General features: G+C 35.5%; 1 protein-coding gene across 1 annotated transcript in view; it reads left to right on the forward strand.

Annotated features, from left to right (window-relative positions):
• Nucleotides 1-845: 845 nt before the first annotated feature.
• LOC141829494 (callose synthase 10) overlaps nucleotides 846-21686 on the forward strand; it is a 119908-nt gene continuing 99067 nt past the window's right edge. The window contains exons 1-7 of the mRNA XM_074716984.1: nucleotides 846-1225; nucleotides 1913-2010; nucleotides 2148-2302; nucleotides 4153-4276; nucleotides 5486-5596; nucleotides 11453-11578; nucleotides 19871-19960. Of these exons, the coding sequence (XP_074573085.1) occupies nucleotides 964-1225; nucleotides 1913-2010; nucleotides 2148-2302; nucleotides 4153-4276; nucleotides 5486-5596; nucleotides 11453-11578; nucleotides 19871-19960 (966 nt within the window). The 5' untranslated portion in view covers nucleotides 846-963. The remainder of the gene's footprint in view (nucleotides 1226-1912; nucleotides 2011-2147; nucleotides 2303-4152; nucleotides 4277-5485; nucleotides 5597-11452; nucleotides 11579-19870; nucleotides 19961-21686) is intronic.

Genomic DNA, 21686 nt, shown 5'->3' on the forward strand with positions numbered 1-21686 from the left:
AAAATCAATTGTGTTCAACATGATCGATTGCAAAATGAATTACGTGATGCTCAATTAATAAAACAAAATTCGAACATCTAAATTATAAAAAATATAAAATTTAATTTCATCGAGCATTAGATGCCTTAATTACAAAGACTCCGATAACTTTTACATCCACTGAAAATTCTAAGTCAACATTAAACTGATTGACTCATTTATAAATCATTTTTGTTGAAAAAAATAAATCGATAATAGAATATAACAACTTTCCTTAAACCTTTTTTTTTTCCTTCAATTTTAAAGTTCCCTGGGTCAAGAAGGAAAACAAAAAGGAATTTTTTAAAAAAAATATCTAACGTTTCCCCTCGTTCAAAATCACAGCCCGAGTCAACCCACTTAATACCCAACCTCGTAATTCCAAACATGCACGTGGAGCCCAATAAACTAAACAGCTGGCGCTGTCTGCTAGAAGATCGAAAGTCCGCGTTAAATCGTTCTAATCATTTTTGACGGAACAACCATTTATTTTTCAAAATCACTAAACAAGGTCCCTCAAACTTATATTCCTAATTTACCCTTCACTTTTTCTCCGCGATAATTTTCATGGCTAAGTTATTATTGTTGTTAAAATACATTTAAATACGAGTAGTTAGATTTCGTAAAGAACTTCTACTTTTAAAATTCATTATACACTAAAATTTATTTAATTTTACGGAATTAGAGGACCGGACTGCATGTTGTGATGGGAGGGTAACTTTGGAATAATGAAGGGCTAGATTTGGTTAATAATGAAAATGGGAGTTTGTTTGGGTCATTTTGCAATATCAACTCCGCGTCCTGATCCGGTAAAATGATGGTCGTTTTGGGGCTTTCCCATTCTCCGGCTCGGGACCTCGTCGAGGTCGCGCTCTCTCCGCTTTCCAAACCCTAATTCCGGCTATCGATCTTCCAACTCTGGTTCCGACCATCATCTCCTCCGTCATGTCGCGAGTAGCGGCTCCCCGGCCGTCTCGCGGTGGCCCCAGGGCAGCCCGCACCGTGCCGGAGAACTGGGAGCGTCTCGTGCGCGCCACGTTGCAGCGGGAGCAGCTTCGAAACGTCGGACAGGTCCCCGGCGGACGTCCCTCTGAGGGGATGGCCGGCGGCCGCGCCCTGCCCCCGTCGCTCGTATCCACCAACATCGACCAGATTCTGCAGGCCGCCAACGAGATCGAGGACGAAGATCCCAACGTCGCTAGGATTCGTGAGTTGTTTCTCTTGTTTTTTTGGTTATGGAGCTTGAAGTAGTGACATTTTAGTGCGGGAAATGCGTGTTTACGATGCCTACCTACCTGTTACCAGCTTCGGCGGGCTGGTCCATAATCTAACGTCCTGTGGTATAGTTTCTGCTCGAACGTCTGTTTGCTTTCTAAGTCTTAAATATTACTGTTGTCTTAATGTAGGCTCCTCGTATTAATCTCTCAAGTGTTAGTTGAAATCTTATTGGACTTAGAAAAGTGCCCACTTTAATAATTGCATTATTGTCATAGCCTCATGGTATTCTTTTAAGTCACACAGTAGAGTGATAATTATATAGAATAACGCGTTCGTTCATTTTCTAGAGCCATGAAATATCTGTGTCGTTAATAAAGTTAAGAAACTCTTTTCCAATTCATCTTTCATAACTTTGTCGAGCCTTGTATTGGCTACTTGCTATGCCTTGGCCCGTTTTCTCTCTGTTTTAATTTGGGAATCCTTACAAAAATAGAGACAATGAAATGTTTACTAGCAGCCTTTATTTAGGTGATTATACAACACTGAAGTGGTTGGTTTCATGCATTCCACAAAAACTGTATCTTGCAGTCCTGACAATGTTCTTGTATTTTTGTTGCTTTTCATGCTAATAATTTTATTAATAATCTTGGTTATGGGTCTTGATTTTCACATGCAGTCTGTGAGCAAGCATATACAATGGCCCAAAATCTGGACCCTAGCAGTGAGGGAAGGGGTGTTCTACAGTTCAAAACAGGTTTAATGTCTGTTATTAAGGTAATTGACAGAATCTTACTTCTATTTTTTTATTGCAATGATATCCGGCAATTGACTCAATCCGCTATCAGATATTCTTGTCAGAGTTTATATTTTCCATGTACTACAATTTGCTGATTTGACATGAAATATGACAGCAAAAACGTGCTAGAAAAGATGGAGCATCATTTGATCGTGAACATGATATTGAATATTTGTGGGAATTTTACAAACGGTTTAAGAGGCATCGTCGAGTTGATGATATCCAAAAGGAGCAAGAGAGATCACGAGAATCAGGAACCTATAGTACAGAGTATGCTCTTCTCCTTTTGTTTCACCTTTAAAGGTCTAATTATTTATTCCCTTGTGCTGTGCTTGATGACAGAAAACCAATTTGTTCTGTTGGTTTGGGAATACTTTGTTCCTCTTTTTTTTTATAATATGTTTGTGCATTTCAACATTCTTGTTATATGGATGCTCTATTAGAAAGAAAGTATAATTATGGTTACGAGGAAGATTAGCGGCAATGATGGTTGGATGATACATTTGTGCCTGGGTGTTAAACAATGTTTTTCTTTGTGCACTATGGTTTATATATACCCCATATGCGAATGTTATATATTTGTATGGCTAATTCCCCATTACCAATTCCTAGTTTTCAATGATAATAAATAGTCACTTTCAATTGACTATATACCCTTTCCTCTTTATACTTTCCCAAAATAAGGAAAAGGAAATCTTGGTCTCAGTGCACCTGTCTTAGGTATTAGAGCTTTATTTTTGAATTTCTCCTATCATATCACTTAATCAAAAGTGTTATTAATTTTATACCCAAACTGTTCATATCTGACTGAATGTCTGTGCTGTACTATGTTGAAATTATACCATTCTCATATAGAACTAAAGCTAGGCCGCTGAATTATACTTTGAACTTTTGTTAAAGATGCATACTACATTCCACAAATTTTGCCATGTTACATCTAAATGTAATAGTGTGCATGATTTTAACATATATATTAATGAAGTGGAACCAACATGACTTCGTCTCAGCATACATTGTAACCTGTGCTGATGCGTGCTGAATGTTGGCATAATACTACATTAAAATTGTACCATTCTTATCGAGCACTAAAACAAGGACGCTGGATGCTGGATGTTACTTTTAATGTTTTTTGGATCAATAGTGCATGTCTTACTGCATCTAAATTATAAATGTGTTTGATTGTAACAATTGCAGCATGGTTATGTAAATGCAAACAAATGACTGCAGTTTCTTCTTCATATCTGATAACTCTGTTCAGGTAGAAATTAAGGATATACACAGAGCTTTATTTGGTACTTCTCTTATTGCAATTTGCCAATTCTAGAAGGATTTTTGTTTTTAAATTTGAGCTTTCAACTTTCATAAATCATGAATATGGACAATTACCTTATTAATGATTTTTAGCTAACCAATTTGTATATTATTAGTGGTCTTGTTTAAAGACATGTTGATTTTTTAAAATTCTATTGCATTTAGCAAGTTGATTGAGTAATACGTGTTTTATGTTGCCAACATTGCATGTAATATTGTGTAAGAGTGTCTGAGTAAATTTTGTGCTATTTTAGTGGCTTTCTTCAGTATTCTCTATTTCTTCTTTCCAACTTGGGAAAATTTCAGATTGCCCGAGGAAATGCAATCTTTTTTATTATTTTACTTTAATATTTGGGTAGTCTCAATTAGCATGAAGTTGCCTTTCAGAAGTTTCCTTTGAGTTTCAATTCTAACACAAATGACACCAATTATATACAATATTGGTGGTAAAGGAGCAACATAATTGTGCTGATTTTGATTACATCAAATTGGAAATATAAACTTGATGGCTTAGTTAGTTTGGTAATTTTGAAGTTCCAGACTGATAATGTGGTCAAAATTGACATGCCATTTTGAATTGCCAGTTAATACTGTCCCTATGTTGTCCCTTTTACTTCTCATTGTTTGCAAGCATGTGCTATGCATATAGTTGATTGCCTGTTTTCTTCAGCTAGCAACAGATAGATCATATGTTTCTTCAAATGTTTAATTGCTGCTATATTTTGACTCATTAAAAATTAATCATGAAATGAGGTAGTAGTTATGATTTCTAGTTGTTTTATTTTGTCTTGTCTTTTGTTCTAAAACAGGATAGGAGCTAGAGCTCTTGAAATTAAAAAGGTTTATGCAACTTTGAAGGCATTGCTTGATGTTTTAGAGGTGCTAGTTGGAGATTCAGATACTTCTGAGCTTGGTAGACGCATTAAGGAAGAGGTATTTTTTTTTTGAGGATCAAACTGTATCTGAAGTCCACATGATTTGCTATTTTGCTCTTGTAGCCTGATTTTTAATAAGCAGGAAGATAATGTAAAATAAGATGACCATGACCTTCACCTTTGGTGTCAAAAGTCAAAATAGCTGTTAGTCTGTAACTATCTACAAGTTTAGATATATAAGCCAAACAAGCAACCCAATTGCTACCCGCATTCCCCTCTCTCAATGTATCATCTATTCTTATCTCATCAAAATTTTTAAACAAGTCCTGATTGCTTTGAAGTAAATTAATTTCAGGCCATGGAAATGCTTTATCTCCTGCCAGAGAGGCATGTCTTTCACAGTGTTAACCTTTTCCACTTCTTTTGTCCTTCGCAACTATCAAACCTCTAAATGGCAATGTTTTGCATTCTGTCGTGACGCTTCTATTTGCATAGGTTTCTTCACAAAACAAAGGCACAACAGCATTGTTTCTTATAATAACAGTGTAACTAATAAAGAATATAAAGTCAATGAGTCATGCTTTTGTTGGGCACTGCCTGGGCCTCTTATTGTGTCTAGCAAGCTTGTGTTGGTGTCAACTCAAGTTTAGCAGCCACACTGCTGGTCCCAATTTGATAATAAAATAATAATTATAAAAAAATGAAATGCTTAAATAAATATTGATTAGTTTCGTAAAGCATTCTTGAGATTAATTTTGGTATGCTTTAAAATTATTTTAGGGGTAAAGGGCAATATATAATTTTTCATTAAAAGAATATAAAAATAGCTTATTTGCAATGCTATAACTGCAGGTTGATTCACAGATTGTGCCTTTGCCTGGTTTTGACTGTGCCTAGTACAGCCCAAATCTGGTGCATGCAAACCCAGTGCTATGTTTTGAGTGATCAGCTTTAATTGCTGTAGTTAGATAGAGCTTGCAAGTACCTTCAGTCATAGAAAAGCCTACAAAGGAAGAGAAGGAAGTGGTTTTACAAGTTACTCCACTCTACAATTATAATTTTCCTTTTTTTATTTCACTTATGTCGTTTTCCCTAAGGATAGCTGTGATATTTTTCTGTGTGGCGATTTTTAGTTGTTGCAATGTGAAATCATCAAACGAGGTTGTAGTTTTCTTGCTTTTGAGGCTGGTCCTTTTGGCTGTTAGTTAAAGATATCTCAGACTCACCCAGTGTTATGGTTATTTCCTCTTCCTTGGGGATATTTCAGGTAAGAAAAATGGGGAAATCTGATGCAACATTGAGAGCAGAACTCACCCCATACAATATTGTACCTGTTGATGCACCCTCTCTAACTAACGCTATCAGTTTCTTCCCAGAAGTATGTGCCTTCTCCTCCATATTGCTATGGTAGTTTTTCTATAAGAAATTATATTAGGTGATACAGATGCAACTTGTTTGATTTGTAATATAGATGTCGCTTTTACTCCTAATTTTAGTTTTCATATTATGAATTTCTGTATAAATAGTTAACTGCTGATGCCTGATAGGTTTTTTCACTACAATCCCTTTTACAATGTGGTTCAACTTTGGTTGGTTCTTCTGACAGTCATTGTGGTACTGGTACATATTGTAGTTATGCCTCGACACCATGCTTTTTCCTCATGCTGATTTATGTTTTTGTTTAGAGCATTTTTTTTTCCTGAGGCATAATACAATACTCTGATGGGTGTGCTGGTTCTAATCATTTAATTGATCTAAATCACCTATTACTAATGACTTATGGGTCTTTTGTTGCCATTCATTCATTGAGCTCCATTTTGCAAAATACCAAGTCATTTGATTTCACTTTGAATTGTTTTTTAAATAGCATTTCTTTGGTTTTAGTTTTCCTTCATTCCTGTAAGTCAAGTTATCTCAACTTTGTCTAGCAATAAAATGTATCGATCATCTTTGAATATGTCAATACAGTTTTTAACTTATTTGCAGCCTGTCGAGGTTGCACCCATTTGTTAGTGAAGAATAACATTTCCAGTTTTCTCTCTTTTAATAACTTCACATTCATCCCAACTTTTGTCTATGCTACATTGTTTTTTCATATGTTTTGTTTCACTATTACCAAGAATTTAACTCAAAGAATGATTAATCATATCCCTATCTAATAAAATTTCTCTTTTATCGTAGATGAACGTGATGATCACTTGACTTTTATGCCCTCTTTTACTTCAAACCTTTATCTTGCAATGGTATTTTGATTATTCTCTTCGTTGTTGAGTAATAGATTTAGAATCATTTAATAGGTGTCTGTCCAACCAAACTCACTAGCTAATAATGTCTTCCACCCAAATCAATCTGTGTGGTGGGTCTTGGAGCCGGAAGGAGGGACCGCTCCTCTCTTCTAATTAGTGGAATAAGTAAAATAATGCTTAAATACTGTGTCTCACTTTTGTTGGTGAGCTGGCTCCCATTTATCCTCTCAGTTAGTTATAAAGTTGGACTGGACTCAAGCTTAACATGGTCTCCTTTTACTATTGATTCTGCTAAGGCTGTTCCTTTGGTTGTGGTTTCTCTTGATAGTACAACAGGGAGATTTAGATAATTGATTTTAGAATATTTTTAACCCTCATTTATGGACATCATCCATGAAGATTATCTGCACAGTGAACCTAACCAGAACTTGCCATTTCTTTTATTGTTGAAAAAATTACATTTATATATTTTATTTTTAAACTTAAAAACCCTTAGTTTCATGTAGGTAGGGTTTTAAATCTGCTATTTAAATTTTCAAAATGTTCAGATTTATTTAAAAGTTTGTTTCGATTCATTGGGAAATTTGTTAAAGGTTTTGGATAATCAAGTCATATTTTTACAAAAATTCTCTCTCATTACCCAGCAAATAAAAATTGTTAGGATCCCTGGTATTGAAAAATCTTTTAGATACTAATATTTTCCTCTTTGGTGAGATGGGATATGCTGTTTTTTCTGGTGCAATATCTTCATGTTGCATCAATTAGTATAGAGTCACATTTGTAATTTGGTCTCAGTACCCTGATTCCATTCGACATTTGTTATTGATTCAATTCTGCTCCATCTAAAACCTTGTTCTGGTTTAGCATTCATTCATTTTTGTCCATTAATCCCTGGGAAGAATTTTTCTCCCAAAGCCCAATCTCTTTTCTTACAGTCTCATTGCCCCGTGGTTCTTATAGCGCATCTGCAGCATTAAAGCACTGTCCTGTGCTCGATTATCTGCAGCCTTGTGTTTCTCTCTGTTCGCAAACCCTGTGTTCATTTTGGCCTGACTACTCAAGGTCAACTGTTGGCTAACCGTACCTAAATTTCTGTAGTCATTATTGTGCCTCTCCCTTTCGTCCTCGATGCTCCTAGGTCACTACCTTTTCTGCTCTCTACAAACAAGGAGGGGTTATTTTATTCCATCGCTGCCTACCAAGACTTTGAGCTGCACAATTCCTCTCTAGCACACTCCTGCTAGATTAAGAAGAGATGAAGTTGGTTGTGCACAACATCCATTGCTCGCTGCCGCCTGCCATTTGACACCAGCTGCTCGTTCATCTTGAGCAGGAGCTTGCTGCTTTCTCCATACCTACGCTTAGCTTCATTTTGTTCCAAATCCATCAACATCGCTGATGTACCCAATGCTGCTACCCTTTGTCTTAGATCTGATTCGAGAGGTCTTTTTACAGATTAGTTCACTAATCTATAAATTCACAGATTAGACCTCTATTTTTCAAATTTATAACACCAAGACTTAGCCTTATTCAAAGAAGCCATCCTCCATTATTGAGACACTGGCACGCCAAATTTAATTTTAGTTTGGTATTAGTTTTTAGCATTTACATAATTTTCTCCTCCTATTTTTCTATTTTTCTTTCCTTACCACATAAAAATTGTTTTAGCCTTTGTTTTCTTGTCATACCCACATAGTTAATTTATCTTGAAAAAAAATCATTTTAGCCATTTTTTATACCCTTGGTTTACTAGTGCTATAATTTGTACAAGTAGCATGATATAACAAACCCACTGTAACAGATGTGGCTACTAGGTGTAGGTGTAAGATTCTTTAAATCAAATGTGATGACTTAGGAAAATGAGCTTAAAACATCCTTCAAGAAGCTTGTATCTACACATTTCACGTAGACGTAATTGTTGGAAGTTGGAAATTGTCTTAATTCCAAACTTGAACAATCCATAGGATCCTAGCCCCTTTTTATACACTGCTAACACATGACTTATTCTTCATAAAATAATAAACTCTTCTAATAAAAATCCTAAAAACACCAATAAGCTACATAATCTTTTAGTAAGTGTATATGCAAGTTGTCCACGCGTAGATATATAAGGGGTACAAATCTACCCACTTTCTAGTTTTTCCTTGGTTAAGTGTTTATCAATTTCAATATGCTTTGATCAATCATGGTGTACCAGATTGTGGACTATGCTAATCGCAGACTTATTACCACGATAAAGTCTCATTGGACCATTCCACTTGAACTTCAAGGCTTGTTTAATCAAAAGTAGTTCAAACACCTTGACCTATTACTCGGATTTCTACCTTTGCACTAGACCGCATTCACTTATAATGGTTTTTTAAAAACTAAGAAACTTCTTGCCTTGTTCCACATTGAATGAGGAATAGACTGTATTGCTTATATTGTTGTCTTACCACCTAAAATTAAACATTACTCCTATCGAGGGACATTTGAGTTTTGTCTGTTGATTTGTGCACAAGTTGTGCTCGTGCCACTCTAACTCTATCTGTTCTTTCCACATTGCAACTGACCCATATGATTGGGAGGATTACTGATACATAGATAGTGCTACCTCTCCATGGAAGCCCTAAAAGATATTTCTAGCACCTCACTTGTTAGCTGAGATCTGACAAGTGGCACTGCAATTGATTTCCATAGATGCACTCCTGATTGTTCACTCTATACTTGTGTTAATCCACTCTACACTTGGTCTCGATTCCTTACTTAATGGGATCACACTCTTTTTGGCGGGGGAGAATAATGTAGTTAGGCTTTTAATTTTGTTACTTAAAAATTTAAAAAGATTGTTTAAATTTATTTTGGAGATCGTTTGCATTTATTGTGGAGTTTGTTAAAATTTCTGGATAAGAAAGTCTTATTTTTACAATGAATTGATATAAAAGGGATTGGGATCCCATATATCGAATAATCTTTCAGTTTAACAATATTTTCTACTTTGTTGAATTAAGTTGTTTGGGATTTTGCAGTGTGATACTTTGATGATACATCTCTTATCTTCACTATTTAAGTTTAAGTTTGTTCTATAAAATCTTGCCAATTAGCATATTGAAAATACCAGAAGTTGTTTGTCTTAAAATATATTGCGTAATTTCATTTAGTATTATTGTAAAAGATACCACACTTATTATAATTACTGGATAAACTTTCTACAATATTGTAGTTGTTGTCCAGGAGCTCTAGTGCTTATACTAGGTCAATAAAAATGTGCAGGTCTTTCTTAAGTCTCTTCGTTGTCTTGTTAATATCATCTGCGTTGATCTTCCATGTACACATCCAAATTGAAATACAAACTTTTATTGTTGTCTAATTCTTCTTTCTACCACTTTACTTATTCTTCTTTCTGTAGGTTTCCTTTAGTATCATACTTTGACACATTGACATAATTCCTATTTAGTCAGAGTTACTTTATGTCATATTTATTAACTAATAATAGAAAACTTTCCCTCAATTTTTTTTCTGATTTTCATTCTTATAAAATTAGTTAACTGAACTATGTCTCGATCTTCTCTAAACTTTAATGTATACTACCACTTAATAAACTTTCTCTGTAGTTTATTTTTTCTTGGCCCATCTAATCTCAAATCAAATTCATAAATTTCTAAATGTCCCTTTGTAGTGAGATTGGCAGGATTCAAATACAAACCTCCCACTGTTATATCAAGTTTAGAATTAATTGACTATTGACAACCTAAATTACCTAATTAGACTCTATAAACTTATATTGTTAACTGTCCCAACAAAAGGACATAATATACAAAGTTATGATAGGAATGTGAAACATAAGTGTAGAGTTTTATGCAAGAAAGCTGATCTGTGAGAATAATAGGAAATTGAATAGGCGAGTTGATTGAATGGTAGGGTTGTAAAAACGATCTTAGAGGAAAAAATGGTAGTTGATTTACTGAGTGATGATAAAAATTTAATGTGTTAAGAGTGGACTTAAGCATGATTAAATTTTCTTTTTATTGTTGATTTGACATTACCAAAGCTTAAGCCATTGGGGATGGCCCAATCTATGCTGTTATATTGTTCATACTCCCTTGCGTGCCCCTAATGTGTGGGTGGGTGGATTGAAATTGGATTGGTCCATGCCCATTTTCTTGATTGACATATGTTATATATTATTTAGTTATTGACACCAAAGGACTAGTGATGGGAGCTTGCCCTCTGATACAATGTGAATCGTGATTGGTTGTTCACATATGATTAGGCTGTTGAAAAAAAAAACAATCTTTACTGTTATTTTGTTAACATATTTAAATGCCTTATGTGTCATGTCCCAATTATATTCTGTCTCAGAAGGAATTGTTTGACAAATTTGATGTTCCTATTTTGAAATCTTGAATTCCCACTGTATTCTTTATTTTGTTTTTTAAGGAAAAGACTATTTTGTCTTCCTTTTACCCATTTCTGTTTAAATGCTGGATCATTATGATCATCATTATAGTCAAGCTAACCTGTGTTTGGCCCAACTGTTTGGGTCTGGATAAATGAATTTTGTATAAGTAGTTCTCAATTTTTTATTTTCACTCAAATTCTTTCTTGTGCTAGTTTTGTTGCACTCCACATTTCATTTATAAACGTAAATAATATGTCAGGAGAGGTTTTTGGAGATTGGTAACCATTCATATGCACATTATTACTTTTTTTTCCCTTACCCAGCTGGTCTGCTGTCCTGTTGTTTAAGTATATGCATAACTTTCTTAGTACAAGTAGCCAACCCGATGATATTTGCAATGCAATTGCTCTTAGCTATTGACTGTTGATGCCTTGGGTTATGCGTTCATTTCAAATCTGTGATTTTTCACATTTCACACATCTTTATGTTAATATAGGTTGTATAATCTCACATTTGATTTTTATATTAGCAAAACAATGTGTTTGTCTTGGCAAAATCATATTTGTATAATGCCTTCTAAAGCAGATTATTCTTCTTAATCATACAGATTAAAGCCGCAATATCTGCAATCCGTTACCCTTCAGAATTCCCTCGGTTTTCTGCTGATCTTCAAGTTACCCATAAGAAAACTCTGGACATGTTTGATTTGCTAGAGTTTGTTTTTGGTTTTCAGGTTTGTTGTTTACTCTCTTTCCATTTTTTTTATACTTTAATAGTCACATTGCTAAGAAACGAAGGGATATCCCCATCTTGCCTTCAAAATGTATCTGGTGGCAGGAAAGTCATGTTGTTGATGTTTTGTGTGCATCTTGACTTGTTCAATAATAAATTGTTACTAGGCTGTATGATAAAGCCTTTGATTTGTTTCGATTTTTTACATCTATCAAGTGCTAGAAAACTAGCAATTATACTTGGTTTTCCTGAATTGTGAGACCTTGATATGATCTATGTTTTGAAATTATAATGAAATCATTGACTACGTCTTAACCTATCTTTTTCCTTTTTTACCACCAGTAATCCAACTTCCCTAGCTTTTTTTGCTTAGATCTACCAAGGTTTTACTATGAACTTTACTAGGAGCAATTTTAGATGTCAGTGGGGTTTTCTTATGAACTTTACTAGTAGCAATTTTAGATGTCAGTGGCTTTGAAATTTTCCAAGCTCTATTATGCCACTTTAGGTATTTGGAAAGAAAACTTGGATCATCCCCCACAAGAGATTATAATTTCAATTTGGATTTTAGGATCTTATAATTATAGGTTCACATTGACCTAAATGTTCAAGAACTCATGTAGGATCTGAATTCAAGTGAAATCGCCAAATGTTTCTCACTGTTCCTAGATAGGATCTTGATCCTGACAATTTTGACTTAATGGAACACACTTGGACATTTTAGGCTTGACATCCTTGTAGACCAAAACTTGATTATATGAGACCCTTTTTTAGTTATAGATTGAGTCCTTTCTAAGAAGGCTACTAAAAAGTAAAAATGTTTAACACCATCATACTTATATTGCATTGTCGGATATTTACTATCTCGATAATTGTAGTTATGCTTAATGATATTAATATAATGTAAATTATGAATATGCTTGCAATATTACGAGGCGTGGAACTCGAAAAAGTCCACATATAATCGAACTTGCCTATGCCTTGGAAATGCTATGAGGTGTTTGGAAATGGTTAATGTAGTTAAATAGGAGGATTGCTATGACTATAACCCTTGGTAAATTTACCAAAGAAGAAAAATGATCTATTTGATATTATGGATGATCAGTTATCCAGAGACCATTTCATTTTTGTGGGTTGGTCCGACCTATTGCTCTTTCCTTGTGCTTATTTTGCTTTAGGAGGTTGGTTTACAGGTGCAACTTTTGTAACTTCATGGTATACTCATGGATTGACAAGTTCCTATTTGGAAGGTTGCAATTTCTTAACCACTGCAGTTTCCACTCCTGCGAATAGTTTAGCACATTCTGTGTTGCTACTATGGGGTCCTGAAGCACAAGAAGATTTTACTCGTTGGTGTCAATTAGGTGGTCTATGGAGTTTTGTTGCTCTTTATTAGCTGTAAATATATTTCCTAGAATGCCCCTAACTCTATATATAAATAGGGCCTTGTATCTTGTATTGGGATAAGAATTCTTTTATTATTTTAATTCCTACATGGTATCAGAGCGAAGAAGTTAGGGTTCGGCGCCGACTTCTTGTTCCTCACGCGGCTGGGTTTGCTAGTTGCGCTCTCTCTGCCCCAAAACCCTAAAGACTCCCCCACTGCACGCGAATCTTCCTATCGCGTGTCGCATCTCGGCTTCCCGATTGCGTGCAAGGCACCCCTGTTCTTCTTCCCCGTTGCAACGCACCGCAGTATGCCGACCTCCGTTGCTCGCCAACCGCTGGAAAAGCAAGCGTCGCGTGGGAGAGGAGGAAGAAACTCTAGCCGGAGCTATCAGTTCTCTTCTTCCCGAACCATCGCAGTCTTCGTGTGGGCGATCAAGGGGAGTCAGAGCTCGCTTAAGGCCGGCGGTTACTCGCGTCGGTCGCCTCTTCGAGCGCTCACGACTAGGAGAAGAAGCCAACAAAACCCTTTCTCCCTTGAGGTTGTCGCGAAGATTGCGAGTCTCCTTTGCTCTGTTTCCGTGGGCGCTGCGATCCATCGTTCTCGACCGCCTCTACTCAGGCGATCACGCACCTCTGTTCTGATGTGCAGGCTGCCTTGCTCCGACAGATTCAACTGACTGTGCTTTTCTTTACGGAACAGAGGAAATTGCACGAGTTTCTTTTCTTCCTGACTGTGCTCTGCCGCGACGCTCTCGGCTGCGACGCTTGGATCGCGATTTCGATCGGACGCTGGCCAAATCACTTGTTGACCAGCTGTGCTTCGCCTTATAGCTCTCTCGGTCGTTGACCTTCGTCCGAGTTTACGGTTCACAATGTCGTTGCCGTCCTTAGTCTCACAGCAGTAGGTTTTTCTTTGAAATTCGTCTTCAAATTTGGAATTCTTCTTCGTCTCATAGCAGTAAGGTAAATCTCTTCCTCTGTGAGTTTGTTCGGTCTTTGGGAGCTGCATATCTTTGGACTTCCTTCAGTAATAAATCAGAATTATTTGGCTTCTTTTGTGAATAAAATCTTATGGCTGAAAATAAATCTTCTATCATAATGGATATGGTGCCTGTGGTGTCTAAAATTACGGATTATAAGTTAAATGGTTCAAAGTATTTGGATTTGATTAAAATTGCCCATCTTTATTTACGAAGTATTGACAAAGATGGACATTTGACTGATGACCTGCCACAAGACGATTCAAAACAGACATGACTCAGAGAAGATGCTTGCTTATTCCTTCAGATTCAGAATTGTATTGATAATGAGGTAATTGGGTTGATTAATCATTGTGAATTTGTTAAAGAATTGATGGATTATCTGGATTTTTTGCACTTTGGGAAAGGAAATCTCACTCGTATGTATGAGGTTTGCAAAGCTTTTTACTGTGTGGAAAAACAAAATCAACCTTTGATTAATTATTTTATGGCTTTTAAAAAGATATATGAGGAATTTAATATGTTGCTATCATTTAGCCCTGATGTGAAAGTTCAACAATGCCAACAAGAGCAAATGACTATCATGAGCTTCCTTGTTGGCTTATTACCTGACTTTGAATCTGCTAAATCATAAATTCTATCTAGTTCTGATGTCTCCTCGTTACAAGAAGTGTTTAGTCGCATTCTCCGTACAGAAAATACCATACCTGTTCCACCTAATGGTGCTTTGGTGAGTCACAATAATAATTATGTATCAAAGAAATCAACTATTCACAATAGAAACAAAGGAGGAGCCTCGCAAGACGTTGAAACTCGGACATCAAATTCTAGTGGTATTATATGTAACTATTGTCGTAAGCCAGGTCATACAAAGTTTGAGTGCAGAAAGCGCTTCAGTACAAAAATCAGCAAAAACATTTGGCTCATATTGCATCCACTAAAGACCCCTCTGATAAATCGGTGCTTATCTCTGCAGATGAATTTGCCAAATTTTTTCAATATCAGGAATCACTTAAGTCTTCATCTTCCTCTGTCATTGCTATTGCTGATTCAGGTAACCACAATACATGTTTTGTTTCCTCATCCTCTAAATGGGTCATTGATTCTGGTGCCACAGATCATATGACAGATAATTTTAATCTCTTTTCTACTTTCACGCACAAATCTAACACTCCTATTGTTACCTTAGTTGATGGGTTTTCATCTTGCGTTCGTGGGTCTGGAACTATCAATCCCACTCCTTCGCTTTCTTTATCTTCTGTCTTACATTTACCTAATTTATTCTTTAATTTACTTTCTGTAATCAATTAACTCGTAATCTTAACTGTTGCATCTTATTTTTTTCCGATCATTGTTTATTTCAGGATCTTTTGACGAAGAAGACTATTGGTAAAGGACATGAAAATGGAGGTCTCTACATTCTTGATTCACCTGCTCCAAGATCTCTCGCTTGTTCGGGTGTAAATTCTCCTTGTGAGGCTTATTGTAGGTTAGGACATCCATCTCTCCCATTGCTCAAGAAGCTTTGCCCACAATATAGTAGTGTTTCTTCATTAGATTGTGAGTCATGTCAGTTTGCGAAACATCACCGTCTTAGTTCGAGTCTAAGGATAAATAAATGTGCTATTAGTCTTTTTGAGTTAGTTTATTCTGATATTTGGGGTCCTTGTCCTATACTGTCTGAATCTGATTTTAAGTATTTTGTCACTTTTGTGGATGATTATTCTCGTGTAACTTGATTATATTTAATGAAAAATCGTTCTGAGTTATTTTCTCTATTTTGTACTTTTTGTACGGAAATTAACACTCAGTTCAATGTGTTTATCCGTACTTTACGAAGTGATAATGCCAAGGAATATACGTCCAGTCTATTTCAATCTTATTTGAGTCAGAATGGTATGCATCATGAAACCTTTTGTGTTAATACTCTATCCCATAATGGTCTGACTGAATGTAAAAATAGGCATCTTCTTGAAACTGCACGAGCTCTTTTATTTCAAATGAATGTTCCCAAGTCTTTTTGGGCAGACGCGGTTTCTACTGCATATTTTCTCATTAATCGTATGCTATCCTCTGTTTTTCATGGTGAGATTCCTTACAAAATTTTGTTTCCTAATAAGTCATTGTTTTCTATTAACCCTAGGATATTTGGTAGTATTTGTTTTATTCGGGATGTTCGTCCACATGTCACTAAATTAGATCTCAAATCTTTGAAGTGTATCTTCCTTGGTTATTCTTGTCTTCAAAAAGGTTATAGATGTTATTGTCCTAGTATTAATAAATAACTTGTTTCAATTGATGTTACTTTTATGGAAGACACACCTTATTTCTCATCCTCACATATTCCGACTTCTCAAAGGGAAGATGATGAGTTATTGGTATATTCTGTCACATTCTCCACACCTGTCTCAGAACCGACTCTTGTCAAGCCTCCTATTGTTCAAGTATACTCCAGGCGTCAACCTCTTGATTCATGTCCTGCACCTACTACTTCGTCATCAGATCCAACTCCGAATGATGATCTTCCTATTGCATTACGTAACGGTAAATGCCAGTGTACTTATCCTATCTCTTCGTTTGTTTCTAATAATGACTTGTCGTCTTCTTCTTGCTCTTTTATTGCTTTACTTGACTCTGTTTCTGTTCCTAAAACTGCCCGTGAGGCTTTATCTCATCCTGGTTGGAGAGATGCAATGATAGAGGGAATGAAGCCTTGGATGATAATGGTACTTGGGACTTGGTTGATGTACCTCCAGGAAAACAAGTTATTGGATGCAAATGGATATTCAATGTTAAAGTCAATCCAGATGGGTCAATTGCCAAACTAAAAGTTCGTCTTGTTGCTAAGAGTTATGCTCAAACCTATGGTGTGGATTATTCTGATACTTTTTCTCCTGTTGCAAAGTTGACATCTGTTCGATTATTTATTTCTCTTGCTGCTACTCATTATTTGCCTTTACATAAATTTGATATCAAGCATGCTTTTCTTCATGGTGATCTTCAAGAGGAGGTGTATATGGAGCAACGTCCTGGTTTTGTTGCTCAGGGGGAGATGGGGCGAGTTTGTCGTCTTCAAAAATCTTTGTATGGTTTGAAACAAAGTCATCGTGCTTGGTTTGGAAAATTTAGTCAGGTTATTTAAAAGTTTGGTATGAAGAAAAGCAAGTCTGATCATTCTGTGTTCTACAAGCAGTCAGGAGTTGGTGTTATTCTGTTTGTTGTGTATGTGGATGATATTCTTATCACTGGAAGTGATATCACGGGAATTTTATCTCTCAAATCTTTCATTCTCACTCAGTTTCATACAAAAGATTTAGGAGTGCTAAAGTATTTCTTAGGTGTTGAAGTTATGAGGAGTAAAAATGGTATATTTCTATCTCAGAGGAAATATGTTCTTGATTTATTAACTGAGACAGGAAAATTAGGGACAAAACCTTGTAGTACTCCGATAACTCAGAACGTGGACCTTACAGTAGATGGAGAATTATTTGAACATCCAGAGAGATATCGAAGGTTGGTTGGGAAGTTGAATTATTTTACCTTGACTCGTCCAGATATTACATATTCGGTTAGTGTTATTAGTCAGTATATGTCATCTCCAACAGTTCATCATTGGGCAGCATTAGAGCAAATTTTGTATTACTTGAAGGGCGCACCTAGAAGAGGTATTGTATATAAAAATCATGGGCACACTCATATTGAATGTTTTTCAGATGCAGATTGGGCAAGTTCTAAAATGGATAGGAGGTCTACTTCAGATTATTGTATTTTTGTTGGAGGAAATTTAGTATCATGGAAGAGTAAAAAGCAAAAGGTTGTGTCACAATCCACTGCAGAATCAGAATATAGGACTATGACACAGTCTGTGTGTGAAATAATGTGGATATATCAACTATGGTGTGATAATCAAGCTCCTATTCACATTGCATCAAATCCCGTGTTCCATGAGCGGACTAAGCACATTGAATTGATTGTCATTTTGTTCGTGAGAAAATTCAACAAGGCTTGATTACTACAGGATATGTAAAAACTGGAGAACAATTGGGGGTCATCTTCACAAAGGCTTTAAATGGGATCTGAGTTGATTATCTTTGTAACAAGTTGGGCATGATTAATATCTATACTCCAATTTGAGAGGGAGTATTAGCTGTAAAAATATTTCCTAGAATGCCCCTAACTCTATATAATTAGGACCTTGTATCTTGTATTGGGATAAGAATTCTTTTATTATTTTAATTCCTACACTCTTCATTGTGCTTTCGGACTAATAGGTTTCATGTTACGTCAATTTGAACTTGCTTGATCTGTTTAATTGTGACCTTATAATGCAAGTGCATTTTCTGGTCCAATTGCTGTTTTTGTTTCCGCAAAACAAAGAGAATTTAGAAATTGAGAAAACAGTGCATGACACAAATTACCAAAGTATCAGAGGATCGGCTGAGCCCCATTTCAAGCTTCTCAAGAATTGTTGAAGTGCCTGCATCCTCATGAAGAACTTCAAAACGCCCAAAACTTTGAATATCCCTAGCACTTTGCTCCAGCTGAAATCAGGAACAAGAATCACCTGATTATAGGTAGTTGATTCCATGATCGCTGACAACCAGAGACTAATGGATGACATTTCAGTGCACAGACTCCCATTGGAGCTGCACAGTTCCTCACTACCTTCTCTCCGGGCTCTCTGGTTGATGTCATGCTGAAGTATCATCTCCGAACTGCTGCCAGGACTCAGAAGCAGTCATGCACTCATGTGGATTGTTGAACAAGTAAAGAGCCCATAGGATGCAGGGAAACATTCTTCCCCTTCTAAGATGTGGCTCTTGAAACTTCTTCCCCTTCCCCAGATGCCGGGTGATCCCTTCTATTGTAGGTGATGAAGTGCAATATGGGGGGCACTAGTTTCAGCTCATTTCCCTGATGAAACCCTTGAAGAGTTGATCCTGTAAGGTGCCCCATCATCACAGGTCTAGGAGAAGTGGATCTCCCCAGGACTTGCTCCAGATCGACTTCTACCTGAACATGTGGATTCCAATTTGCTAACAGGTCATTGATAGATTATAAATGCCAGATATAAATTTCAAAAAGGTATTTTTGTTGGATTTTACGATCATAACAACCTATGTTCTGATGTTATGGGTTCCATGCAATTCCTGTATTGGATCTCTATGGTAGTTCTTTGTTCCCAGTGCTGACTCATACTTCCTGGCCTAAGTTCTAGTTTAAGTTCTAGCTATACTGATTTTGTCTACTTGAGGGGAGAGAAAGAGGGGAAAGAAAAGAAGAGCATTGGGGTAGGGAAGAGGGGAAAGAAGAGAGGGGGAGGGATTTCCTTGATTTTGTTTACTTGAAAGGGGAGGGAACCAAGAGGAAATAAAAGAAAATGACAACAAAGTCATACAAACTGATCTTTTTAACACTTTCCCTCTATTTCTCTCTTATGCCACTTTTGGAAAAAACAAAAAGTGGGGAAAAGAGATCTAAATTCTTCTCAAGCAGACAACATTAGTGATATTGGTCCCTCATAAACATCTCATAAACCTGGTCAAGATCTCCATCATTGTTGTTGGGATGCCAAACATTGACCTCAGATTGATTGAGCTGTGAGCAAAAATCTTTAATAGAAACAACGAGAAGAAGTTTAACTGCACATTAGAACTGCCTTTACAGATTTTAGAGGAGATCTATCCAATCCTGTCCCAAATAATTCTGTGATGGTATGCCTTTTGTGCAGTTACATTGTGCCACTGAACATCTTATGGGAAAATTATGTGCAGGACATAAATAATGAAGGCATGTATATGGTCTGTGAATTAATCTGTGGGCAAATTTGCCATTGTACCCTCCACTTCAATATTTATATTGAATTCCTTTCATTTCTCAGTGATTTGGTAGCTTTGTTAAACATACTCCTCTACTTTGTGCAGAAAGATAACATCCGTAATCAGCGAGAAAATGTTATTCTTGCTTTTGCAAATGCTCAGGCTGGGCTAGGCTTATCTTCTGAAACGGAACCAGTGAGTAACTCTGTTACCTTACAATATCTTCCAATATTTTTTCCTTGAATTCTGGGTATTGCTTACTCTATAGGATGCAGGATATTTATACTTTTATTGTGAAACTTTTCTAGTTCAGTTGATATGATTGGTTTCATATTTCATTCTTTTGTCTTATTTCTCAATTGCATATTTTAACTGCTAACATGTATCTGATGCAGGATATTTATACTTTTGCTGTGAAACCTTTGTTAAACTTAGAGAACAAGCAGTGTGAATATGGAAGAAAGAGATGTTAGAGAACTAGGGATCAAACCTAGGCTTCCTAAGTAGTCAATGAGGAGAAAGAATCACATCAAAATTACAGAGAATTATGGAATCATCTGTCTACATGAGATGTAATACTACTCTAGGACTCTAGCTCAGTGGCCAAGCTTTCTTAGGTATCATGTAAGCTTAGAGACTAGGAAGGTACTAATGGCATCAATATCTGTTAAACCTGAAGCTAATATTCATTATAGAACTCTACAGGTCATCGTCTTCTTTTAAATATCATCCATTAACTTGCTTCAGCATGAGCACCTATGGAAGGTTTCTTTTCATATTACATGTCATATTGATAGGGTGAATAATGAATCAAGTCTTCATGGATAGGCTTGGTATTTGGCTTCATAAAATCTCTTTAGGGTCATCTGAGGTTTTAGGTGATAAACTTGTACATTTTCTTTGGTTAATAGATAAAGAGGAATATGACTATAATTAAGTCGGTTTTCAATGCTCAAAATAAAGCTTATAAACATTGTTCATCAACAGCTGTGCTAAAGTTCTTGTATGAAATCTTCTATAGTCTCATTTTAAGTATTTAATACAATTTAGTATGTTTTGAAGATTCATTTACAAATTAATTTGATTATTCCATATATAAATTTTAATTATGCGAGTTTGGTATAAGTTCTAATAGATAGAATTTACTTCTGAATTCTGTTTTTTTAATATTAATTTTCTACACATTGTTCGTACCTATTAAGCTTAAGGAACCATTTAAATAATTTTTATGAAGATTTTTACAAGTAGTAGTCATAATGATACATACCAGCAATCAAATTCTTAAAGCTTTATAAAGAAACTCTTGAAATCTTAATTTGAATTTATACAACCATTCATAACATGTTTAATTAACTTGCTAAATTTCATTTATTAACTTAAGTTTATGAAACTAAACAACTTGTCTCTGCTTTATAGATTGTGCTTACTAAAAGGATCAAGCTCGACTTGTGCTTAATGACCTCTAATAAACAACCTTGAGCACAATTCTTTTAGATTGAAAGTATGGTGCATTGTGAAGCTTTAAAATTTTGAACGATATTGGAGTTTTAGTAGTTGATTGGGATGATACTATTTCAGTATCATATCATGAGGCGGGTGTGTTATGTTAATATGATTTTGGTGTTTTTTTTTTCTTTTAAAATATAAATATGTATTATATAAAAAAGTTTTTATTAATATTTAATTACTATAGATACTCATTCATTGTTGAGGTTATAGCCATGGCCTTATCATGTTGTAATAATAATAATAATAAAAGTACATTATTAATATATTAATTAATCATATCAAATTAATTAAAATATATAATACATATATATAACAATTATGTAACTGTTAGATTATTATTAATTATATCAATTGTATATTAATTATAGCAGGTATATATATTATTAATTATAACACATGTAAATTAATATAT

This window comes from Curcuma longa, chromosome 5 (assembly GCF_044706935.1).
Source record: "Curcuma longa cultivar G26 ecotype Majalengka, Jawa Barat chromosome 5, ITB_CL_G26_1.1, whole genome shotgun sequence".
NCBI lineage: Eukaryota > Viridiplantae > Streptophyta > Magnoliopsida > Zingiberales > Zingiberaceae > Curcuma > Curcuma longa.